The sequence below is a fragment of the Branchiostoma belcheri genome, unplaced genomic scaffold, assembly GCF_001625305.1.
Source record: "Branchiostoma belcheri isolate BF01 breed outbred unplaced genomic scaffold, Haploidv18h27 scaffold182, whole genome shotgun sequence".
In the NCBI taxonomy this organism is placed as follows: domain Eukaryota; kingdom Metazoa; phylum Chordata; class Leptocardii; order Amphioxiformes; family Branchiostomatidae; genus Branchiostoma; species Branchiostoma belcheri.
In genome coordinates, this window is record NW_017803291.1 from 452586 (window position 1) to 478825 (window position 26240).

A 26240-nucleotide genomic window follows, 5' to 3' on the forward strand; every position below is an offset into this window, starting at 1 on the left:
TCAATTTTCTGTGGAATACAAAATAATGAACTGAAATGAAGTATAGAATGGGATGAATTTCTAACACAATGTGAGAGACAACGATGTTGTACCTGTACAGCTCTGGCCATCTCCTACAAAACCATCCTGGCAGGTGCAGGTATAACTTCCCTCTGTGTTCGAGCAGATCGCGTTGGCATGGCAACTGTGTGATCCCTGCAGGCACTCATCTACATCTGTAACAAAATGACATGTCTTCAGCTAAGCAATAACATTGTAGTACAAGAAGTTACCGGTAGTTTAGCCACTATAGCACAACTAACAGGAACGTTGTCCTCCCAATGAAGACTTACCTTCATCACAGTCTTTGCCGGTCCAGCCTGCTGCACATGTACACAGGTATCCACCATTGTTATCATTAGCACAGGCACCGTTGTGACAGGGGCTGCTCTCACAGGCATCCACAACTGTGGGCAAAGGAGAAACAGTTAAATTAACAACTTAAAGAGGTTTACTAGATCTACTTCCCTTAGCAACGTTGGTTTACCATTTGCAGTTCTCTTAATGAAAATAAAGCAGCTGCTGAAAACGTGTAGAGTTATAAGTATATTGTAATATTATGAGTATATATAAAACCTTAAGCCTTTAAAACAAACAGGAACAGATCTTGCAACTTACATTAGTACCACTGTACTACTAAAATGATTGTGCAATCCATACTCACATTCACAGTAAGACCCATTGCCCTGGTAACCACTGTTGCAGTGACACCCTTGGATTCCATTCTGGATCCCACAGAAAGCGTTTTCATCACACAGTACCTCCGTGCATTGGATGTTGTTCTTACTGACGCACTGGCAGCGGCGGTTACATCCTTCTCCCCATGTTTCTCCAACCTTTGAGAAAAGATATCACAACTATTGTCAGTATTGAACAACACAATAAGAACAGCACTGGTATAGTTCTTGACTTGTAAACCTCGGAAGCATGGCCTTTGTTTTAACGAGAAGTCGTGTACTTACTGCATAGTAACGTCCATCACGAGTACAACCACACTGTTGCCTGGTCACACAGTCCCCTCCACTGAGGACGTAGCCGTCATCACACTCGCACGCCTCCACGCAGGTGCGGTTACAGTACTGAGGTGCAGACACGTCTGTACAAGTGGCAGGACAGGCGCTGGCACAGGAGGTGTAGTGACTGTTGCTGGGGCAGGAGAGTGCTGCAAAGGAAATTTCAGGTTAGACAATGACTTTGGATTATGTACGCACTGAAATATTTCATAGCTAAAGTTAACAAATTTTTGTTCATTTGTTCTGTAAAATGTACGTAGTAAGCTGGACACGTCGTTTTCTGTGAAGGTATTGAATACATTGGTACCAGAGAATGTGACTAAATCTTAAGCCAGACTCACGACAGAACGTGGCATTCCTCCATGTCCCAATGTTGATGCCAGCCTCAGCACAGGAGTCGGCGTAGGCCTGCAGGCTGTTACACAGGGACGTGGTGTCTCCGTTCAGGGCACACATGTCATACACGCACGTCTCAACAGTACCCTGCGGGGGGAAAGATGTACATCAAAAGTTAAGACATTGTAAAACAGTAGCAATGATGACGAAAAGAAAAGCAGCCAAAACATAACACACATAAGCAAGATGACAGATGGCATTCAGCACCAGGGGCAGGTCTAATCAAAGATGTGTGGACAGTGTTCAGCTCCAAGGAAAGGCTTGTTCATTCTCATGCATACACTAGATTCGAAAGGAAACAGACCTGTATGAGTTCATACCTCTGAATTCAGGGTTGAGTAGCAGGAAGCGAACACGCTGCTCGGGTTGTTCAGAATTCCGCACAGTTCCGACACAGTCTGCTGGAGGGCGTCACTGCACTGCGCGGGGGGTTCTGGGTTGTCGTTACACCTACAAGAATTCAACATATGAAAGTTGCCGTCACTAGTTAATGATATGCGCAGGTGAATATAGCCAAAATGTCCTTCTCGGTCGCGGAGGAGTTTTTGAAGTAATACGCACGAAATAATAATAACAGTAATTACGAATTGGAAACGTTATTGCCAAACCCTCAATGTATTAGACTCCTTTTCAGGCGTTCCCGGATCGGTCGTTCTTTTTTGGGGGGGAGGGGGGTTCTTATCAATCGTAGATCGCAAGCAATAGAAGCTCCGGTCGGCAACCGACCGAAGCTATCTACGATTGATAAGAAAATACCCCCCCCCCCCCAAAAAAAGACCGATCCGGGAACGCCTGAAAAGGAGGCTACAATCTATCGTGATTTGTTATACATGCGTAAGGGTGCTCATGCCAGAGTAAAAAACACTTACTTTTCGCCATCCCTCTTAACCCGCCAACTGTTGCCGAACTGCATGACGTCAGCAGCCTGCGTGCCGTTAGGTGTCAGGAATTCGTCACTGACGTCGCCGTTGTAGTTCCCACACAGTCCGCAGAGGGCGCCGTTGTACAGGTCTGGCAGGACGATCTCAGCGCGATGACTCCCGTCAAACGACACTTTCAGCCCAAAGCCTGTCTCTATGGTAACGTACCGACCGACGAACTTGACTGTTAGACCAGCCCGTGGTTCGGCAGGCAGAGTTGTGATCAGCTGGTCAATCTGGGAAGAAGGAATCGTACGCTTGGCTGTAAATTAATGCCTAGATACTGCCATGTGCACAGTACATACAGAAGTCAGTACGATTTTCTGTTACTTTTTTAACAATAAAATGAAGAATGACAAGTCTAGCCCGGCGTCTGACCCAGGAATGCATTAATTGGAAGTCAAAAAACAAAATATACACGTGTGTGTGTATCTGGCATACTTACATACACAATCTTGTTCTTCTCCACCACTATTGTGTGGTTGTAGACCTCCACCGTGACGTCTGTGACGTAGCTGACGCGCAGGTTGCCGCCGCGGTTTTCGTTCCTGGTCTTGACGTTGAAGTAGGGCAGCGTGTTGTTCCCACAGTTCCGTGTCAGTGTGTACGTGCACGCGCCCTGGAAGTGGTGCATGTGCCCGTCGAAGGTGATGTAATGGGGGTCTCCAAAGGCAACACACGTGCTCCTGGCTGGATGCATCAAAGACAATTGGAAAAGAGAAGAAATAGAAACAGTTAGAACCAACGATATCACCGACAACTCTTTTAAAATCTAGTTTATCCCCATTTTGCTTCTTTTTGGATCTTTGATTATTTCGTGACACTTCCCTTGAATATTATACCGAGACTAACAAGAAAGTAGAAAACAGAAAAAAAAAACTTCCATACAACTTTAACTATTGTCGTTTGCAACAAAAAAGAGTTACTCACCCCAGCAGGTCGTGCCGTCTCCGGTGAATCCAGGTTTACACTCGCACTTGTACGAGCCGTGTGTGTTGACACAGACTGCGTCAGGGTCACAGTCGTCCAATCCGAGTTCACACTCATCCACGTCATGGTTGACGTCAGCCAAATCTTCGTCAATGAGACCGTCACCGTCATCATCTCTGGGTATTAGAAGGTTTATGTTAATGTGGTGCATCTTATTCTAACTTTCGACATTGGCTGGAGAAGGGCTGAAACTCAAGACCTTTGTTGTGTTCAATAACTGATGATCATGATTACACCCCTAAATGAACATATTAAAGTTAGTATAGTAAAAAATTTCATGTGGTTTGCACAGAAAGGAAAGGCTTCTCCTAGTAGGCTTCTCTGCAAAGGAAAGGCTTTTTCGGTGATACAACATGTTTGTCAAAAGAACACAGTACAAACTGATGATAGAAAACATGTTTAGACTTCAAGTTATCTGACAAAAGTTGTAATATTACAAATGTAAAAGTTATGAAAACTCTTACATTCCGTTCAGTAGTTCCTCGTCCACCAGTTGGTCACAGTCGTTGTCCACGCCGTCGCCAACCATTGGTTCTGTGACGTCACACCCGCCAGAGATGCTGGCCAATCGCAGACCCCCGGGGAAACCCACGGAGTCGTAGGAGGAGAAGCCGTAGTACACCAGGGAGAAGGTGACGATGGCGGATTGGTGCTTGATCTTGTGTGTCCCCTTGGTGCTGATGTGAAGCTGCGTGGCGGACAGGTCGGTGTCTGGGATGGGTGTCCAGGTCGTAGAGGAAGGAAACGGGTTGCCGTCATACGTCAGCCCGGACGTTTGCGACGTCTTGATGACGATGTTGACGTAGCTGGTATAGGTCGCGGACAGCGAGTCGACCGTGGCGAAGGTGTAGTCGGCGGCGAACTGTTCAACCGGAGCCAGGTACATCATGAAGGGATCAGTGTTGATGCCGTCTGAACTCTGCCCCTTGCTGTACTGCAGTACCATGATGGGCTGCGAGGAAGTGATGGTCGTGTAGGTGCTAGACGAAAGGTCCAGCTCCCAGACGTCGCATGCGTTCAGCGTACGAGGCGTTACACCAGTGACGGTGACATCGGTACCGTCTCTGGCAGCCACCAGGCGGAAGATGTCGCCTCCTCGACGCAAGGCTAGCGGGACCGTCACGAAGCGCTGTCCCCAGCTGTTGACTGGCGGGACCTGTTCGACAAGGTGATCACACGCGGTGATACCCGTCGGCACATTGGCACACCGCACGCCGGACATAACGGACACCGGCTTGTCCGATTCGATGTGGGTACCTGTAAGGTCGGACGGGTGCCTGCCCTGAAACTGTATAGCCTCCAGACGATCTAACGTGAGCGTGATGACGCTCCCGGCATGGTAGTCCCTGCCGTTATAGCTCACAGTACCCTTCAGAGTGACGCTGACCGAGGTGCCGTCTTCAACACCGAATATGGCGAATTCGGATGGATACAAATTTAAAGGAGTGTAGGAAGCCACGAAATACTCTTTGCCGAGAACGTCGACAGGAAGACCCAGGAAGCCGTCTGTGGTATGCTTCTCCTTGTTCACGCCGTACAGGATAATTTCGCGGTCTGCGGTGACGAGGACGCCCTTCTGGGCCCGCTCGTGTCCGGTGAGCATGACGGAGCGAGGCAGGGTGACCACCTGCACAGCTGCGTCAGTCACCACCAGCTGCTCCGTGTAGCTGGCACCTGGGGCAGTGATGGTGACGGTGGCGGGCTCTGAGCTCGCGCTGGTGATGAACAGCTCGAGTTGACTGGTTCCGTGGTTCTGCAGGAAGCCGACCACAAACTCTGTTCCCCTGTTGTCCGGAGACGTCAACACTGACAAGGGACGACGTACACTTTTTAGTAACGATATTTGGATGCGTAAAATGTCACACACGCACGCACGCACACGCGCATATACAGACACACACACACACACGCACGCACACGGGCACATACACGCATGAACGCACGTGCGTTATCCCATATAGCCAAATATAAAAATGTAAAATCTCCCAGAACTCAAGGAATATCAATTGATACACAACAACCGTTTCTTTCAGATTGAGTTTCAAGAAAAAAAAGTCCCATTCAAAGTTACCTTCCTCGCAGTTGGTGCCTTTCCACCCAGGAGCGCACAGACAGGCGTACTCGCCCCTCCCGTTCAGACAAGTCCCGCCATTTTGGCACGGACTGCTGAGACACTCATTCACGTCAGGCGGGTCTGTCACTTCTGTAGTAAAACCAACATTTAACAAGAAACAGTCGTTGACATCATCCCTCCATGAAATATTTTGTTGTATTGTTAATTGTCTTGGTGTTATGTTATCTAGATATTAGGGATATTATGTGTTTGTTTTTATAGCAAGCAAAAGTGAGAGTACTAACAGCTCTAAGACTAACACCAACAAAACTACGAGTACGATAAACAAATGCTCGCCCTCTCCCAACGCCGATAATTTACCCCGTAAACTGAAGGCAGCCGACAAAAGTTCAACAAAATCTTTGTCGACAAAGATCACAAGCCGTCATGTGAAATTCTTATGGGTTCCCAACAGTGACATGCTAGTATTTTGGGTAAAAAAATATTCACGAACTCCAGTGTGCCACCGCGGCGAAACCGAAAGGGCTAGATTAAAAGTATAAAACAAACAAAGTCACCCGCTGAAATGGATCAAAACTGTGGCACTGCACTGTACTGAGGAGATTTCAGGGGCACCAACATGGCAAACAACCATATTTGGAAAGCCCCATGACGTCATGTGAAAGCCGAGAATAAAACACTATCTGATACAGTTCGGAGGAAGACAGGAAATGAAAGTAGATGAATATTGCAAATGTCTACCTGGCAGTGCCAAGACTTGGACTACACTCAGGGTCGTAGTTTGGCATACTCCACTTGAGATTGTGGGGAAAAATCGGACTTTTTAGATAAAAATTTACAATTTTCCTCCGTAAATTTTTTTTCCGGAATCAAGATATTTTTGTGCACTTAATGTAACTTACAAGATCTTTTGAACAACAGCTGAATGCATTTGCCACTTTTTTACTGTTATTAACATTTATAGTACTTTTGTCTTGGTAAGGAAATGTCTTTAGTGTATTTTAGCCTTCTTGTAAGATTGTTTAGATGCTGACTCGAAGCAGTCTCATTAAATAAGCAAACAGTATAAAAGAATGTTGAGGAAAAACTTACACAGCTAATGAAGAGATCAAATTTTGTGCCTCCCATACCTGCTAGGCTTGTCGTCTGCTTAGTGGTGTGCTGAGAAACGGTTGTTGGAAGAGTTGTCCATTGTGTTATCTGATACTCGTAGGTAGTGTCTTGAAAAAAAGTTGTTCCTGGAGGACTTGTCCATTGTGCCGTCTGGCCAGTGGTGTACGGAGAAACAGTTGTTCCTGGAAGAGTAGAACGCTGTGTTGTCTGAATTGTACTGTACTAAGAAACGATTGTTTCTGGGTTTCTGGGAGAGTTGACTTATTTCTGTTCAGCACTATACTGAGGACCAGCTGTCGTAGGTATCTCAGTAGTTTACTGAGTTCACCGCGGTCTGTTAACGGTTATTCTTTCCCCTTGTAGGGGGGTTCGAAAAAGTATCGGGTTACAAGACGCAATTTTAGCCTGTTTTGGACAACCCGTCAAACATTTGAAAATAAACAAATAGTATTGAAGGGTAAATTCCGTCATAATAAAATGAAATTATCGTCTTTACATAGGTTTGATGTTTACGTTAAATTACTTAATCTCGCTCCGAACGACGATTTCTTTGGGATTCGGGGCGCCAGTCCAAGTCCTGTTTTTAGGCAAACACCGTATAAGATTGGCAACGTATATCACCCAAAATCCCCGATTTTTTAGATTTGTCGACGACTGGAAAAAAAGATTTAAAAATCGTGTCTTAGAAATTTGGTAATTCATGATTTCAAGTATAGTTTTTGTCGACATAAAGGTGAAAAACGGCATTTCTTTTACATTTTCCGCACTCAATTGCTCATGATGCAACTGATTTGACTGAATTGATAAAAAAACAAATGCCTCTCCGTGACTCAAAAGAGAGCTCTACTGAAACTTTATGGCCGATTTATCCACTCGGAGGCCAATACGTTTGCTCAATACCGATTGAGCTAAGATATTAGCAGTTGTTCTAGCTAAACTAGACCAAAAGTTCTACATCGAAGACAGTCACTAGGAGGCTCAACATAGACTTCAAACTTCGTCTTTACAAGACCTTATTATTTAAAGAAATTAGATTTCTATATGATGAAGATAAAATGCAGTTCGTAATCTTACCAGGGTGACACAAAATGGAGAAACAGTGGGGATAGAAAAAAAAACAGAGAAATATAGTAAATACATGTAAAATACATGGGTTGCCATCTTCCGGAATCTTCTTTGCACTTTAATTATGGCTTCACCTGTGTAAAGCCATGCCATATTGACGGTATTAACTGCATTCAAGTGTTTTGTTAGGTACGTATGTCAAGCTTTCCTGCTCCAGCATTTGAATCAAAGTTTGCATTATGCAATTAAAAATCCTAACAAAAATGTAGGGGATTGCTATCCAACTGTTGTCACTTCATACCATAGTTATATCAATGTATTGACTTGTTACCTCCATGAAAAATGGAGGTATTGTTTTTTGGCGTGTCTGTGTGTGTGTGTGTGTGTCTGTCTGTCTGTCTGTGTGTGTTTCCGTAACTTTGTAGGCGGCATAACTTCATAACGCCTTTCTGGATTGTGATGATATTTAGTATGCTGATAAGTCTTAGAAAGACGAAGGACAATGTCAAATATGGGCCTCCTGGTGGATGACCTTGGTACTGCAGCATAACTTCCGATTTTTGTATCTTTTGTCCTGAACATGCTATGGTCTTGACTTTTTGGTGACAGATAGCTTTTCCTGTAAGGAATAAGTGGTGTGGGTTCGGTCCCCCTAGCAGCTTGTTACCTGCATGAAAAATGGAGGTATTGATTTTGGCGTGTCTGTCTGTGTGTCTGTGTGTGTGTGTGTGTCTGTCTGTCTGCCTGTGTGTGTTTCCGCAACTTTGTAGGCGGCATAACTTCATAACGCCTTTATGGATTGTGATGATATTTGGTATGCTGATAGTTCTTAGGAAGACAAAGGTCATGGTCAAATATGGGCCTTCTGGTGGATGACCTTGGTACTGTAGCATAACTTCCGGTTTTTGTATCTTTTGACTTTTTGGTGACAGATAGCTTTTCCTGTAAGGAATAAGTGGTGTGCGTTTAGTACCCCTAGCAGCTTGTTCTGGAACTGCATGAGACTTTCTGGGGAAATCTTTAAAAGCTAATAAGTCCAGATGCCAGGAACAACGTATTTTCATCATGTTTGGTGTGTAGGTAGCTGAGGGAGAGTTGTACATACTAAAATGCAAATTATGCAAATGAGGACTTAATTTGCATGATAAAGGAGGAAATTCTATAGTTACAGTGCTTTATATCATCATCATCATCATCTTCGCCGCTGTAGTCATCTAGTGCATGTAGTGCTTTATATAATAGTTCATTTATACATGTAATCTATTTAATCTGTGGCAGGAGGAACATCAACAGATACCAATTATGCTAATGATGACCTAATTTGCATAATTAATGTGAAAATTCTGTGACTCCTTATTGGTGAATGATGGGAATTTTATACCTCTCGACATGTGTAAGTTACTTAAAGGTTTACAACACTATACATATATTATGTTAATGTAGATGTCATTTGCATAATTAATGAGGACATGTTGAAAGGAAGTATGACAAAGCAAGCCCATATTTCATGGAGGTATGAGATCTCGGAACTCTTGTCTTTATACTTGAAAGAAAAGACAGACGTGGAACGGCTACTGGAGCAATCAGACTGTATACCCGACCAAAGAAAGAAGAAAACATACCTGGCGACGAGATGCTGTAGAGGTTGAGTTCAGTGAGATAAGGTTGCCAGCCCCCGTGGGTCCGGGTGACCACGAACCTCCAGTACCGCGCTGTTCCCTGGAACCCACCGAACTCTTGCCTCTGGTCCGTCCCTCCCTGCACGTTATCGACGGACACGACGTCCTCCCAGCTGTACGGACTCCCAACCTGAGAACTTTGCAACTTGAAGGCTGCGATGTCGTGGGTGGTGTCTCCGTGGCTGTTCACTGCGACGCGCGTCAGAGTTTGAGGCGCTGCGATGTCCAGCACGATGTACCAGTTGTTGTAGTTCTGCCCGGTATCTATGACGTTCCAGTAGGTACCAGTGTCTCCATCCAAGGCTTTGGCGGCATCGTATGTCACTCCGTTGTCGACCCACGGTGTACCTGTGGAGTCCACGACCCATGACGAATCCCGTCGCAGCCATATTCCTGCGGAAGAGGGCACAGAATTGATAAGTAACACGATGGAGCGCAACAATCTCATTGTAGTGGGGATGGTAACGTTCTTAAACCATCGTTATTACCTCCATGAAAAATGGAGGTATTGTATTTGGCGTGTCTGTCTGTGTGTCTGTCAGTCTGTGTGTGTCTGTGTGTGTTTCCGCAACTTTGTAGGCAGCATAACTTCATAACGCCTTTATGGATTATGATGATATTTGGTATGTTGGTAAGTGTTAGGAAGACAAAGGTCAAGGTCAAATATGGGCCTCCTGGTGGATGACCTTGGTACTGTAGCATAACTTCCGGTTTTTGTATCTTTTGTCCTGAACATGCTATGGTCTTGACTTTTTGGTGACAGATAGCTTTTCCTGTCAGGAATAAGTGGTGTGCGTTTAGTACCCCTAGCAGCTTGTTCTGGAACTGCATGAGACTTTCTGGGGAAATCTTTAAAAGCTAATAAGTCCAGATGCCAGGAACAACGTATTTTCATCATGTTTGGTGTGTAGGTAGCTGAGGGAGAGTTGTACATACTAAAATGCAAATTATGCAAATGAGGACTTAATTTGCATGATAAAGGAGGAAATTCTATAGTTACAGTGCTTTATATCATCATCATCATCATCTTCGCCGCTGTAGTCATCTAGTGCATGTAGTGCTTTATATAATAGTTCATTTATACATGTAATCTATTTAATCTGTGGCAGGAGGAACATCAACAGATACCAATTATGCTAATGATGACCTAATTTGCATAATTAATGTGAAAATTCTGTGACTCCTTATTGGTGAATGATGGGAATTTTATACCTCTCGACATGTGTAAGTTACTTAAAGGTTTACAACACTATACATATATTATGTTAATGTAGATGTCATTTGCATAATTAATGAGGACATGTTGAAAGGAAGTATGACAAAGCAAGCCCATATTTCATGGAGGATCTCGGAACTCTTGTTTTCCCTTGTGTTTTTCCCTCTTTCCCTGCCATGTCGTGAAATGTGGTGAAGTCATCCGCTACATTTGATCCAAAGCAAATGTCGGCATTTCTTGTTTCACATTTAGAACAAGAGAATACTGCTATTGATATTTTAAAGATCGTATTTATAGTACTTAAGCTAAGAAAATGTCTATATTGATTCTTGGATAATTCTTCCTTCTTGTGAGATGTTAAGTGATATGTGCTGACTTGCAACAGTCTCATAAATAAACATTATGATAGAATGTTGAAAACCGTACCTTGACCAGTCACACCAGTGACCATAATGACAAGGACGAGCAGCCCCACGGGTAGCGACACACGCGGGTCCATCCTGTCTCCAGGTTTCCAGCAGTTCACCTGGGTGATTAAAAAAACATAAAATAAATGTGGTAAAAGGGGGAAATGTTTACCGAAAACATTATTAGTCGCAATTCGCGCCACCAGTTTACCAAATAACCCGCTGCAATGGGAGGACAGACGACAAGGACAAGGATTCTTCCATCCATGAAAAATGAAGGTATTGTTTTTGTTTGTGTGTGTGTCTGAGTTTATGAGTGTGTCAAAAGTTGGCTGAAGTTCGGGAGCAGTCTGACCAGACTTAGGCCATGTCTACCTTTTGATACGGGTTCGCCATGTTTTGTATCTAACGCTGAGGTCACATTTCCAATCCAGCGCCCGGTCTTTTTTTTCAATGATATACGCCTATTTGCGTATATCATTGATACAAATTGTTGATTTTTCGTTAATCGAAACAGCCCGACCGGACCTCCGTTTGGAAATGTTACCTCAACATAAATTAATATTGAATGAATGAAGGAATGAATGAAGACCTTTATTGTACATTTTGCCCCACTGAGCTAAAGACAGGTCACATATTGACAAAGTACATCAATGTTGATAATAAAACGGCTATAGTACACAAGTACTTTCAACTTCCTTTCGCTTTCTGGTAATCTTATAAATGTAGTTGGCTGTATGAGTAGTTAGAGCTGGTTTGTTAAAGACTGCAAGGAATATAAATTTCCCTATACTATTCAAATACTTAAATTGGGAGTATTTGCTTGACACAAAATCGACAAGAATGTTTCTTTCGCTGTCATACATGGAACAATCCACAATAAAATGTGCCTCGTCTTCTACTTTACCTAAACTACAATATTGGCAGATTCTTTGTTCTAGAGGAGTGCGGTTATGTCTTCCTGATTCAATTCGCAAATTGTGACAACTGATTCTTAGTTTAGTAATGGCAGATCTGTGACGTACATTTGCGATCTTAAGATAATCTTCATTATATGAGTGTTTTAATAATCTGTACGTTCGAAGTTTATTTTTTGAATTATCAACTTTATTATCGTTGTGGATTTCGGAAAGAAATGTTTGGAAATGAATATCTTTTAAACGCTGATAAATTGCTGAGATAATTAAGGCCGTTGCGCGCTCTCGCGGTGCTCTCACGACGCTCACCGTTGCATCGTCGTCCTCGGCGCGTTCATGGCGATGGTACGAGCCGGTTTCGTACCTTCCCCGAGGTGACGGCGCTCATGGCGCTCGTGGCACTCTCATCGCGCTCTCATGGCGACTTTGACGCTCTCTCCGCGCTCAGGCCAATTTGAGGTCGCAGAGAAACCGCCGTGGAATAGAACAAAATACGGCGACTTGTGCTCAATAATGCGGTGCAAGGCGCTGAATCGTATGTCGTGTTCAAGATCGTAGACTGGTCGTTCTTTGAAGGATAGGCAGAATAAAATACGGCTCCGTGCCCTCCATCCCGTCTGGTTGGTTAAAATTATTAACGCGTCTTTGATTACGAATGGGCAAATTAACATACAACGCCTTGGGCTCAATTCTGCATGGTTGGTTGAGATTGTAGGCTTGTCGTTCTTTTCCGAATAGGCAAAACAAATACGTAGAACAAAATACGATGACTTGCGCTCAATCCCGCGTCGGTAGTTTAGATTGTAGACACGTTGTTTTACGGACGGGTAGAACGAAATACGGCGCTGTGCACTCAATCCTACGTCGGGTCAGTAGTTGAGATTATAGATTCGTCGTTATTTTTCGGATAGGCAGAACAAAATACGGCGCCGTACGCAAAATCTACTCTCCAAGCAGAGGTTTGGGTTTGGGTTTTTTGCGTGTTTTTAGGCTTTTTGTATCGGGGTTTATCTTTTGTACTGGAATTGGGAAAAAAATTCCAGTGCAATAAAGAAACCCCGGTAAAGAAAGCCAAAAAACACGCCAAAAGTAACCCCAAACCCAAACCTCTGCTTGGAGAGTACACTTAATCATGCTTCGATCTTTAAGATTGTAGACTTGTTCTTTTATGGATGGGCAGAACAAAATGCGGCGACATGCGCACATGTCGTTGGTCGAGATTGTAACTCGTCGTTCTTTTTATGACATTTCCAAACCGGGACTGGGCAGGCTTTTCCCATTAATAAAAAATCAACGATACATATCAATAATATACATGTAGGCAACGAGTTCCAATTGATTTTGTTACCTCTTTGTGCTTTGTTGTCTTTTATATCATACTTTTTGTTCTATAAGTCTGCTTGACAGAGAACCGTTTAGAAAATGTAACCCCGGCATTACGGATAAGCAGAACAAAATACGGCGCCGTGCACTTAAGTCTTGTTCTTATGCGGATAAGTGGAACAAAATACGTTGTAGGTGGTTGAGATTGTAACTTCGTTCGTTGTTTTAAAGATACGTAGAACAAAATACGGCGACTTATGCTCAATAATGCGTCGGTGGTTGAGATTGCAGACTCGTCGTTATTTTACGAATAGGCAAAACAAAATACCGTGCCGTGCGCTCAATTCTGTGTCGGTAGTTTAAATTGTAGACTCGTTCTTTTACAGATCGGCAGGAAAAAAACACGGCGCCGTTCGCTCAATTCTCTTAATTCTGCGTCGGTTGTTGATATTGTAGAATTAGACTCGCCATTCTATTTTGGATAGGCAAAACAAAATACGGTGCCGTGAGCTCAATCATGCGTTTGTCTTTAAGATTGTAGATTTGTTCTTTTATGGATGGGCAGAACAAAGTGCGGCGACATGCGCACATGTCGTTGGTTGAGATTGTAACTCGTCGTTCTTTTATGCTGACGTGACATTTTAAAACCGGGACCGGGCCGGCTGTTTCGATTAACGAAAAATCAATAATATATATTGATAATATAGGCAAAGAGTTCCAATTGATTTTGTTACCTTTTTGTGCTTTGTTGTCTTTTATATCATACCTTTTGACCTATAAGTCTGCTTGACCGAGAACCATTTTGGGATCCTAGCGCATTACGGATAAGCAGAACAAAATACGGCACCGTGCACTCAATCCTATGCCAGTGGTTGAGATTGCAGTTTTGATCTTTTACGGATAAGTAGAAGAAAATACGCCGTGCGGTCAACCTTGTGTCGGTGGTTAAGATTGTAGACTCGTCGTTCTTTTACGAATAGTCAAAACAAATACGTAGAACAAAATACGGCGACTTACGCTCAATCCTGTGTCGGTGGATTATACTATAGACTCGTCGTTCTTTTACGAATAGGCAGAACAAAATTTTGCTACTTGCTCTCAATCCTGTGTCGGTGGTTGAGATTATAGACTCGTCGTTATTTTTCGGATAGGCAGAAACTTAAATTACTTTTATTGACAATTGACGTGCGGCGTTTGACTTGCAATATTATGCGCGCTCATCTTTCAATTTTTAAGGATGTTCACTGTACATGAGGCTCGTCAAATTTAATATTGTAGCTTTTATGGGCGAACAATACGCTCGACTATACGGCGATTTTTGGATTTGTAGACCTCCCGGCAAAATCATTGACTGTGTAACGCCGGGTTAAAGATGTAGCCCTTCTACAGAATGTAGCTTGTGCTATGTACTAGTCATTGCATAAACCAGGCTCCTATACATAATAGCAGTGACGCGATGGAAGAAATACAATGATCCGTCCAATTTCGTAACTGGTTCCAACTAGGCGGAGATTCTCAGCATTACACATTAAAATAGCCTACAGTATAATGGAAATTCAGTCAAAGTAATTTTGGTCATGTATTAACAGACCGCCACAATCCCTGGTCCACGGGCCTTTTTCCCGGAACACTAGACCCCGGAGAAGGCACCCCGCCCCCAAGAAAAATAGCATATTGTGCAGGACACAAAACATAGTATAAGAGAGTATAAAGCAGCGTCCATGGCTATTGACCGCGTCACTTGGAGGCAGCTAGGCAGGTAGAAAGATACCACAAATTAAACTCACTGTTTGGAAGCTGTCGCCCCAACTGTTGGTTGCTAGTAAAGCGCTGCGCAAGGTGGATGTGAGGGTCTCTCAGACGTCTGTGTTGTCTGAAGTTGTGTCTCGAAGAAGTGCGAAGTCAGGCGCTGATGCGGCCACTTATATACAGAGGATTGCGTAGGCGCCGTGTTTGTCTTGAACCACCAGCTTATTGGCTAAACGTAACTTTTCTTTAGTACACTGTACTTGCAGGTGCCCGTATGTGCCACTGGCTTTTTTCATCTATGAGACTAATGAGACCACTCCTACACCACTCCTACATTGGTGTAGGAGTGGCGCGAACATGTGATGATGTGAATGGTAAAAACAATAAACACTTGGATAAAGTTCGTCAAGTGCGTTATGTGCCACTCTGCATAAAGATGTGGCTGATACGACTTTGACGTAAAAGTTTCATCGGACATGTGTCTTTTTTCCAAAGGAATTCAACAAAATAAAGTCTGTCAAGTTGGGAGTTGAAGTGATTTGGGGACAACGTAAACTCAAGTGATTTTGGGACAATGCTAACTCAATTGATTTGGAGACGATGCTAACTCAAGTGATTTGGGGACAATGTTAACTCAAGTGATTTGGGGACAATGTTAACTCAAGTGATTTGGGACAATGTGAACTCAAGTGATTTGGGGACAATGTTAACTCATGTGATTTGGGGACAATGTGAACTCAAGTGATTTGGGGACAATGTGAACTCAAGTGATTTGGGGACAATGTGAACTCAAGTGATTTGGGGACAATGTTAACTCATGTGATTTGGGGACAATGCTAACTCAAGTGATTTGGGGACAATGTTAACTCAAGTGATTTGGGGACAATATCAACTCAAGTGATTTAACATTTAACAGATTTGGGGACAATGCTAACTCAACTGATTTAACATTGAACAGATTAACATTAACCTAGACACTCTAACAACAATCAACCAGGACAGGTCCCTGCGGCTTAACATATACCGTAAGGCGACACACACGGACCAATATCTAAATTTTTCTCAAATCATCCATTGGACCACAAATTGGGAGTAATCAAGACTCTTTTACACATAGCTAATACCATCATCAGTGATCCTGCGGATAGAAGTAGCGAGATCGATCACGTCACAGAAGCCCTAAAGAAGTGTGGCTACCCTCAGTGGCCCATTAAGAAAGCCTCCGATCCTAGACAACCCCGGTCTAAACCCCACGATAGTCAGGGAACGGGAGGGAAAAACAGAAAACACTTGTAGTCCTCCCATACGTAAAGGGTGTTTCTGAGCCCCTACGTAGAATCTTTGCTGCACACGGAATGAGTACCTGTTTTAGACCTCATCGTACGTTAAGATAGCTCCTTGTGGCACCTAAGGACAAAACTCCCAAGGAGGACAAGTGTGGGGTTATCTACCACATAAGTTTCCAGGGAAACACCAACAGAGGCCCCTGTCGGGAAACGTATATCGGGGAAACTGAGCGCTTACTAAAAACCAGGTTTCTAGAACATAGACGACCCAGTTATGTTGCATCTGAGGTGTCACAGTACATCCACATAGAATCACCGGGACACAGTGGATATCTGGAGGGGGTCAGAATCTTGGATACCGAACAGGATTACTTCAAGAGAGGCATAAAAGAGGCCATATACATCAGGTCACTTCAACCATCGCTCAACCGAGACGGGGGGGGGGCGATATCGACTTCAGACAACCTTTGACCCTTTGCTGACGTCACACGTGGGAAAAATCACGTGTCCACAGCATTTGGGTCAGATAGCTGAGGAAGACTGAGTGATTCAGTCGAAAATTTCTGGTGAGTCAAATTTTGAGTTGGAGAACAGTTTAAGTTTTTCATAATATATTTACCAACTCAGATGAACTTTCATGCTGTTAACTTCAAGTGATATGGGGACAATGTTAACTTAAGTGACTTGGGGACAATGTTAACTCAAGTGATTTGGGGACAATGTTAACTCAAGTGATTTGGAGACTGTTAACTCAAGTGATTTTGGGACAATGTTAACTCAAGTGATTTGGAGACAATGTTAACTCAAGTGATTTGGGGACAATGTTAACTCAAGTGATTTGGGGACAATGTGAACTCAAGTGATTTGGGGACAATGTGAACTCAAGTGAGGGTGATGCGGGATACACCGTGTTGTATTTTATTTGGCACACTTCGCATTGACAGGTCTGATTTCACGGGTGGGTATGACATTAATAAAATAAAACACGGTGTATTCCAAACCAACCTCTGGACACTGAACTCTGGACTGACGTCGTCACAGTCTGTACGCCTCCGGAAAGAGCGCTCCGCATCATCCTCGGAGACCGTTATATCAACTATGACACAGCCCTGAGGGTCACTGACCTCCAGACACTTCAACAAAGTAGAATTAACCTGTGTCTAAAGTTTGTAAGGAAACTCCCGCCAAGAGTGGGCACGGTCCATAACAGAAACAAGAGAAACTCTGACAGGTTGAAGACAATAAAATGCAGACCTTAACTTGGTACTTACCAATCCCATACTTTGCCTGCCTGATTGTGCAGCACGGAGGTTTTCATCATCATCACGGAGGTTTTAATTGTTGTTAAATGCTGTTTGTAATTATGAGTATTTAGTGTAATTAAGAATTTATATTTTAAGTACGTACATGTACAGGAGTGTGTAATTTAGTTGGCAGACTGTGAAATGCTTCATGTTGTTTTACTACAAATAAACCATTCTTACCGTCGGTCCCGGCCCTCCCGCGGATTCGACCCGCGGTCGGGCTGGTACCTCGGGCGATACGGAATACACCGTGTAGTATTCTATATTTATTGTTACCCAAGCATGAGTGATTCGTATTTGTCATTGAATGGCCCATTTTGAACATATTTATTTGTTGTACTAGTACATTCATAATCAAACTGTGAAGTCTAGCAAAATTGATGCATTTTCAGGGTTAAAAAGCAAGCAATTTTCAGGCTTGGGTGTGAAGAAAAATATTAACAAAAACTAAAAGAGCATTTAATTTGAATCATTGCATTTTGTCTTAAGAGCAAATGTCTGTAAGGATCAAACAATGGTGGCTGGGGTCAAAAAATAGATTTTGGCTCAAACTTTGCACAGTGATAGTACTTGACCCACAACCCCTCAAAATAGCTTTCTTTCCGGTCAACACCGATCGTTGCCATGGTAACCCGGTCAAACGGCATGTCAAAAACATGAAAATTCCCCACGTTTAGGCCAGAATTATGACCAAACGCTTGAATATTACAGCAAAACAAAAACTGGGCTAAAAAGACTAATTGCTTTACTTTTCTAGGATACCTTTGAAATTTTCAAAAAGCTAATTTGAAGTGCTTGGGCAATCTCAAAACAATACTGTTTTAGGGTTGTAAAGAAATGTAATTTTTGCCTAACTTTGAAGTGCTGTAAGTCCAAAGTTGATAATTTTTTAGTTTCAAATTTTTACCAAATGTACATCTTTATATTTGCTTTCGAATGCATGCTTGCAAAATTTGGCGTCTTCTTTGGTTGTCACGTAGCTGTCCTCAGAAGTAGGTCATTTTTTTACGTTTGATACAATGTATACGTTTTAGTCATATTCAAGATACAATTTCTGTAAAGGTAGGATAGCAATCTGAGTAATCTTTTTGTCACAGATAACCCCATGAACTGTCTATCAAATAAATGCTTGTAGAGGTTGGGTCTTCTTTGTAACTGTGAACTTGTCTCTTAAAGTAGGCCATATTTTGTACATGCGCAGAAATGGACATTTTGTGCTATGTTTGAAGCTTTACAAATACTACTGTAGGACGATTTTTCAAAGCAATTTTTATGTAGATGTAGCTCCATTTATTGCCTATCAAATAAATGCTTGTAGAGATTGGGGTCTTGTTTCGTTGTTTTGTGCTTGTCCTTGGAAGTAGGCCATATTTTGGGCATGTACAGAAATGAACTCGTAAGAAAATTCAAACTCTACTACTGGATCAGTTAACGGATTTATTTCCGGACGTTTCGAGTGACATCCATCACTCTTCTTCAGCGTCACAAATGAACAGAGAACCGATTCACTCTTATATACAAGTAACTAGAAAAACCGGTTAAACAACAAGGTCCATAAGAAGCTTTATCATGTAAAAGAACGGTTCACTCAATGTACAGGAATTGGAACTAGAAAAACCTGTTCCACAACCGTAAGAGTCTTTGTCATGTGAGAAAGGTTCCTATGGTAAGATAAAGCTTCTTATGGACCTTGTTGTTTAACCGGTTTTTCTAGTTACTTGTATATAAGAGTGAATCGGTTCTCTGTTCATTTGTGACGCTGAAGAAGAGTGATGGATGTCACTCGAAACGTCCGGAAATAAATCCGTTAACTGATCCAGTAGTAGAGTTTGAATTTTCTTACGAGTATCGTTTACCTGGATATCTAACCTTCATCAACGTACAGAAATGAACATTTGGGCTATAATTACTGAGAATAGAGGGGAGAGCGAGGCCACGTGTGCGTCCTCGCCTAGCTCTGTCCAAGTGTCAGGGGTGACGGCGGGAGCACATGTGTCCGGACCGTGGTGGGCGGAAGTGAGAGGGGACTGACCGGAAGGGGGAGGGACACGGGCAGCGGGCAGATTGTTTGGCAAATTAACAAAAATGACATTGGGGTGACATTTTTCCTCGTTTGAAGCTCTACAAATGACAAAATAGAATGTTATTTCAATGCATCTTTTTAACAGAGGTAACCAAGTAATTTGTCCATCAAATAAACCCTTGTCCACTGTTCAACATCTTTCCAAAATTTTGCTAATTCAGAACAATGTCCAAAGAGATGCATATTAGTCTCATCTTCACTTTCACAATATAAACATATTTTGTTGTCAGCTATTTTCCAATGAAATATTTTTTTCTTAACAGCAAGGAAGTTATGTAAAAGTTAAAATTGGAAAGCTCAAGCGTGTGGATCAATGGTTGTTTTTTTGAATAAGACTATAGACTAAATCCCATTTTATTCATCTATTAAATTTGTCTTCCCAGTACAGTTGAGCCTTGGACCTGAATTGAACTAAGTTTCTTTGAACTAAATAAAAACGATAAATTTCCTTATTTATCTTTTGTTTTTTTCAACCACTTTACAATTATTATTACAGGTCTATTAAATGTGGGCAGCATAATAGTACCTTGAATGATTTTCTTCCACTTAAGTGGGCCATGGGATAAATGATAATAATTGCATATAGGTATATTCACTACACAGATTATCATATCTACTCACAGTTTATCTTATCTATCATATAATAATTCTTCGTTACGCCTAATTTTTGTTCTTCAAAGCGCAGGAAAATGGGTCATTGAAGGTTAAAAAATACACCATTTCCCGGACCCCCCTCCCCTTCATTGCTCGCGCCTTTGGCGCTCGACTCGCGCTTCTGCGCTCGGTCCCCTTCGGCTCTAGCCAGCACCAGTTTTCCGTCAATTACCGGAAGCTTGCGGAACGTTACAGAATTTTTTAAAGAATCCGTCAACCTTGACAGACAAAATTAACAAAAATCTTGAGTAAAAATAAGAAAGCATCAGAAGGACCGACAAACACTCTCAACACCATGATTTGCCTCTCAAAATGCGGGAAATTGCGTTTTGAAGGCTTAAAAATCCTAATTTCCCGGGGGGGGGAGCCTTCGGCGCTCCACTCTCAAAATCCATCGGTAAAACTCGACGAACGGAAAACATTCAAGCTGGGTAGAGCCTAGCCTTGGCCTACGTCGACTCGTAGCTACCTTGGAAACAGGAAACAATCCGTATTTGTAAATTGTAGTTTTTCATCTTACAGAGAAACCAAGTGCGGCGTGCCCCAGGGCAACTGCCTTGGTCGACTATTATTTTCCATATTTTCAAACGACCTGCCCACAATAACAGAGCATATCATGTACGCAGATGACTCCACTCCGTCAGCATCGGCCCTTACTGTGGCATAGTTGCAAAACGAGCTACAGTCGGACTTGAATTTGGAATTGGGTGCAAACAAATCAACTTGTACTTAACATTCAAACAAAAGCAATATTAAGCGACACACACACAAAACTAAAGCATAGTCCCCATAGTCCCCAAAATCTCGGTTGACAATTCTATAGGCCTATTTATCTCGTATCTACTGGCATCTACCTGGTATGTACAGTAGGGTGATGTGGCAGACACTATATGTAGGACAAGAAACAATATCAAAATAAATCTCTTTATATCAGTTCTTTATTGACAAGTAAATACAAGTAAAGAGGAGACAGACTTAGTTGCGGCAAAATCGATTAAACCGAGCTGCAAAAATGACGAATATACATTTTTACTCAATAAAATCGAGCAAAATACAAAGTTTACTTAATATGGGGGAAGTTAAACCGTTAAACCGAGGTTATCTGGGGAACAATGTCTATTCAAGAAGAATATTTAACATGACATGATATCCCTGGGCTGCACAGCTGTTTATTGCCTGCTGGGCCGTAATGTCTGGGCATTGTTGCAACTGCCCCTGGCAGGTCATCCACAGACAGTCATCTATTGTGTTATTTTTTTCTGAAGATGCAAGGATAAATGGATGAATGTATGAATGTATGAATAAATGAACGAAAGAATGGATATACTGGACTAGATAGACTTTATCAGATTTCATTATGTATATGCTACTTTGGCAACGTCAGGCGATTTTCATTTGAATTATACCAAGACCAACCGCTGACAAGGAAATAAAATATTCCTTTTTATTACAAGACAGTTTTTTTGTTATTCGACACATGCACGAATACCCTCAGTTTGTGATCTAGTACGATACAGCGATCGTCCAATAAATACAAAAGGACCTTTAGTACATCATGTCTGTCATAGTTTGACCATGTTTACCTCATGACAACTGCTTCGAAGAACCATGGAAGTTTCCAGTTTGCTTAAGCCACAAGGGGGATCTGGAGATGGGTTCTACATTGACAAAACTCTTGAAATTTATCCTCTATATTTATTCTAAACACTATATAAAAATTGACTTATTCCTGTTATATGCTTGTTAATTTGCAGCTGACTAAACGGCATATGATAATCATGATTCGAAAAATGCATAACTAAGTTTGAGATTTTGCTGTTAATTTCCTTTATTTCTATTTAATTTTTCAGAGAATTTTCATCCTCCGCTGTGACACAATGTTTTCTTTAGCGTTATACGTATACCTATATAGAGATTTATCACTTGGCTCAAAAATATCAAAATCAAGTAATTGCACAAAGTACAAGTCTGCCTCGTTAATTCGAGGTTTGGAGGTTATTTGTGGAACAATGTTTATTCAAGAAGAATATCTAACATGACATGATATCCCTGGGCTGCACAGCTGTTTATTGCCAGCTGGGCCGTAATGCCTGTGTATTGTTGCAACTGCCCCTGGCAGGTCACCCACAGATAATCACCACATGCAGGTTTTTCATTGATGTTTCCGTCTACCGCTATGCCACAATAGCTTTAGAACTCATGTTCTTTCAGATGCCCGTATGTGCCAATGGCATTTTTAAGATGAAGCTGATGCAACATTTGGAGTGCCATAGGCACGAACATGTGATGTTGTGGTGTATAGAAACAATCATGACGTTTGCTAAAAACAACTGTTACTTAATGCTTGCGGGTACCCGTATCTGTCACTGGCGTTTTTTTAAGATGAGACTGATGTAGCAAAGGCGTGATGTAGACATATACAAGTTGTGCACAATATCTTCTGCTATATCATCTGTGTTCGACAAACGACAACCATTAGCAACTGGCATGGCAGTTCAACCCTGGTCTAGTTTTTGCAAGTACGCAGGCAATTTAGAGCAGCTATGGTCGTATTGGGGGAAAGCAGACATCGATATAAGGACTACCGTTTTGAGTGCCTGATTTCGTTCGGTGTATGTAAAAGAATATATATTAAGAAATTAATGAAACAAAAGACTATTAAAGGTAGAGCCGAAATCCTTCTGGAGGTAGATCAATAAGCTGAACCACAAAGAAAATGGGAATAGGAACGAAAGAGGGAACACAATAACCACGACAGAATGGCTGGACCATTTTAAGATGATAAATAGCAACATTACTACCAACCAAGACGATAGAGAATACACAGACAACATCATTAAAATCTGGAATGTGAAACAGAAAAGCCCCTAAATTTTGACATTATGGAATGAGAAATACAAAAAGGTTTTAGTAATCTTTAATGTAAAAAGACATGCGGCTCAGATTCCATTATCAATTAAATGATGAAATATAGTGCTCGTGCTCCACAACTCATACTACCATTAAAAAAACTGTTCAATTTAATAATTTACTTTGGAAAAATTTCACCATAGATAGAGCCAAAGCATTCTTGTTCTAATCTTTAAAAGCGGCAATTCCTTAAACCCAACCAACTACAGAGAAAACGCAATCTCCAATTGAGTAGTTGGAAAATTGTTTACATAATGTACTAAATAAACGGCTTCAGATTTTCAAGAAAATAATAACATATTGTCATCTTACCAATCTGGGTTTAGGGCTGATTTCAGAACAAGTGATAATATTTTTGTATTAAAAACCCTATTGGTCAACAAATTTGCACACCCGGGGGTAAATTACATGGATGCTTCGTAGATTTTAGTAAGACCTTTGATTTCGTGTGATTTATCTCTATTCTTTTTTTTTCAGTAATTTTTCATCATCCACTGTGACGTAATGCTTTCTTTAGAATTATACCTTTTGTACTTGCAGTTACCAGTATGTACAATCCTACCTACATTTACACATACCGACGTCATATGTGCGTAGTATGATAATTCATCACTTGGCTCAAAAATATCAAATCAAGTAATTGCACAAAGTACAAGTCTGCTGTGTCCATTCGAGATTTAGAGGTTATTTGGGGAACAATGTCTATTCAAGAAGAATATTTAACATGACATGAGATCCCTGGGCTGCACAGCTGTTTATTGCCTGCTGGGCCGTAATGCCTGGGCATTGTTGCAACTGCCCCTGGCAGGTCATCCACAGACAGTCATCTATTGTGTTATTTTTTTCTGAAGATGCAAGGATAAATGGATGAATGTATGAATAAATGAACGAAAGAATGGATATACTGGACTAGATAGACTTTATCAGATTTCATTATGTATATGCTACTTTGGCAACGTCAGGCGATTTTTGACGTCATTTGAATTATACCAAGACCAACCGCTGACAAGGAAATAAAATATTCCTTTTTATTACAAGACAGTTTTTTTGTTATTCGACACATGCACGAATACCCTCAGTTTGTGATCTAGTACGATACAGCGATCGTCCAATAAATACAAAAGGACCTTAAGTACATCATATCTGTCATAGTTTGACCATGTTTACCTCATGACAACTGCTTCGAAGAACCACGGAAGTTTCCAGTTTGCTTAAGCCACAAGGGGAATCTGGAGATAGGGTCTACATTGACAGAACTCTTGATGAAATTTATACTCTATATTTATTCTAAACAGTATCTTAAAAATTGACTTGTTCCTGCAACATGCTTGTTATTTTGCACCTGACTAAACGGCATACGATAATCATAATTGGAAAAATGCATAACTAAGGTTGCGATTTTGCTGTGAATGTCCCCTATTTTTACTTAGTTTTTTAGTGATTTTTTCATCCTCCGCTGTGACGCAATATTTTCTTCAGCATTATACCTTTTGTACTTGCAGTTACCAGTTTGTACAACCCTAGCTATATCTACACCAACCGACCTCATATGTGCGCAGTATGATAATTCATCACTTGGCCCAAAAATACCAATATCAAGTATCAAAGATATCAAAATCAAGTAAATGCACAAAGTACAAGCCTGCTGCGTCGATTCGAGGATTAGAGGTTATTTAAGGGACAATGTTTATTCAAGAAGAATATCTAATATGACATGATATCCCGGGGCTGCACAGGTGGTTATTGCCAGCTGGGCCGTAATGCCTGTGTATTGTTGCAACTGCCCCTGGCAGGTCACCCACAGATAATCACCACATGCAGGTTTTTCATTGATGTTTCCGTCTACCGCTATGCCACAATAGCTTTGGAACTCATGTTCTTTCAGATGCCCGTATGTGCCAATGGCACTTTTAAAGATGAAGCTGATGCAATATTTGGAGTGCTATAGGCACGAACATGTGATGTTGTGGTTTATAGAAACAATATCATAAATTTTGATGAAAACAACCGTAACTTTATGCTTGCGGGTACCCGTATCTGTCACTGATGTTTTTTAAGATGAGACTGATACATCACTTGAATAGGAATAGCAAAGACGTGATCTAGAAATACTAGTATACTAATTGTGCACAGTATCTTCTTCTGCTATAACATCTGTGTTTCACAACGATAACCATTTAACAACTGGCATGGCAACCCTGGTATAGTACGCGAAAGTACGCAGGCAATATAGAGAAGCTATCGTCGTCTTGGAAAATTAGCAGAGCTTGACTACCGTCATGGGTACCTGATTTCGTCTGGGTGGTAAAAGGTGGTAGAAAGAGAGAGATAGGCTCCACCTTCCAATCCACCTCTAGACACACTGGCTTATCTTTCTACAAGGCTACAGTCTCGATTAGACCTTTTACAATATATTTATCTAACTCTACTTATTGAGATTCAACCTAACTTGTCCAAACTTCTACAGACAGTAAAATTCTGCGAGCGATCTCTCATTCCTGGGTGCCCGTTAAGGTCCAACAAGTCTTATATACTTGACCCATAGTCCATCCATCGATTGCCGCGCAAAGTACATCGTGAATTTCTTATAGATGAAGGTGAAAACTATCCATAGCTGGAATACAGACTGTAAACAACGAATGGAACATGGTGGCAAACGAACTTGTGTTAAAACCTTTGAAAATCGGTTTGACCCCAGGTGAGTCATACAACATGTGCATCGATGCCATCTTGCGGTCCTTCGTGTTAGGGCAAGTAATAATGAATAAATACACATAGCAGCCCTTTTGATATCTACCAATCTTCCTTTAATTGTCTTTTAGCGCCCAGTAATGCAGGGTTATGTTTATGTTTTCAGTGTGGGAGACAACAGGGGCTACGATCCATCCAGGATGAGCATCTGTTCTATCCCAAATAGGTCACGGGCAAAATGACCAGACATGAGTAATCGAAACATGTTTTGTTTTTATGTGGGGAGGGGTGCGGCCATTACCGGGCTATATTCCCGTACATTTGAAGAAATTTACACAAACGAAACAATACTGGGAAGTCAACAGGCCAGTCGAAATCCGACTTGATGTACAGAATTCTAAGAACAACGGT

General features: G+C 41.8%; 1 protein-coding gene across 1 annotated transcript; it reads right to left on the minus strand.

The window, feature by feature from the left end:
• LOC109467587 (IgGFc-binding protein-like) lies at positions 1-12217 on the minus strand. The gene is made up of 15 exons (XM_019765606.1): positions 12194-12217; positions 10932-11031; positions 9233-9682; positions 6563-6727; positions 5430-5561; positions 3823-5164; positions 3299-3474; positions 2814-3058; positions 2318-2604; positions 1769-1898; positions 1394-1535; positions 1002-1201; positions 704-875; positions 333-446; positions 1-8 (listed from the first exon to the last, which is right to left on the minus strand). Exons 1-15 carry the CDS (start codon positions 12215-12217, stop codon positions 1-3), a joined length of 3687 nt encoding a protein of 1228 aa, XP_019621165.1.
• Positions 12218-26240: the final 14023 nt, after the last annotated feature.

Bases quoted from the DNA above. Each gene is read 5' to 3' on its own strand.
- LOC109467587 (XM_019765606.1), bottom strand. From the start codon at position 12,217: ATGAGCGCCGTCACCTCGGGGAAG. The intron at 11,032-12,193 runs GTACGAAACCGG...TTAATCACCCAG, and splicing joins GCGCCGTCACCTCGGGGAAG to GTGAACTGCTGGAAACCTGG. The intron at 5,562-6,562 runs GTATGGGAGGCA...GTTTTACTACAG, and splicing joins GCAGACGACAAGCCTAGCAG to AAGTGACAGACCCGCCTGAC.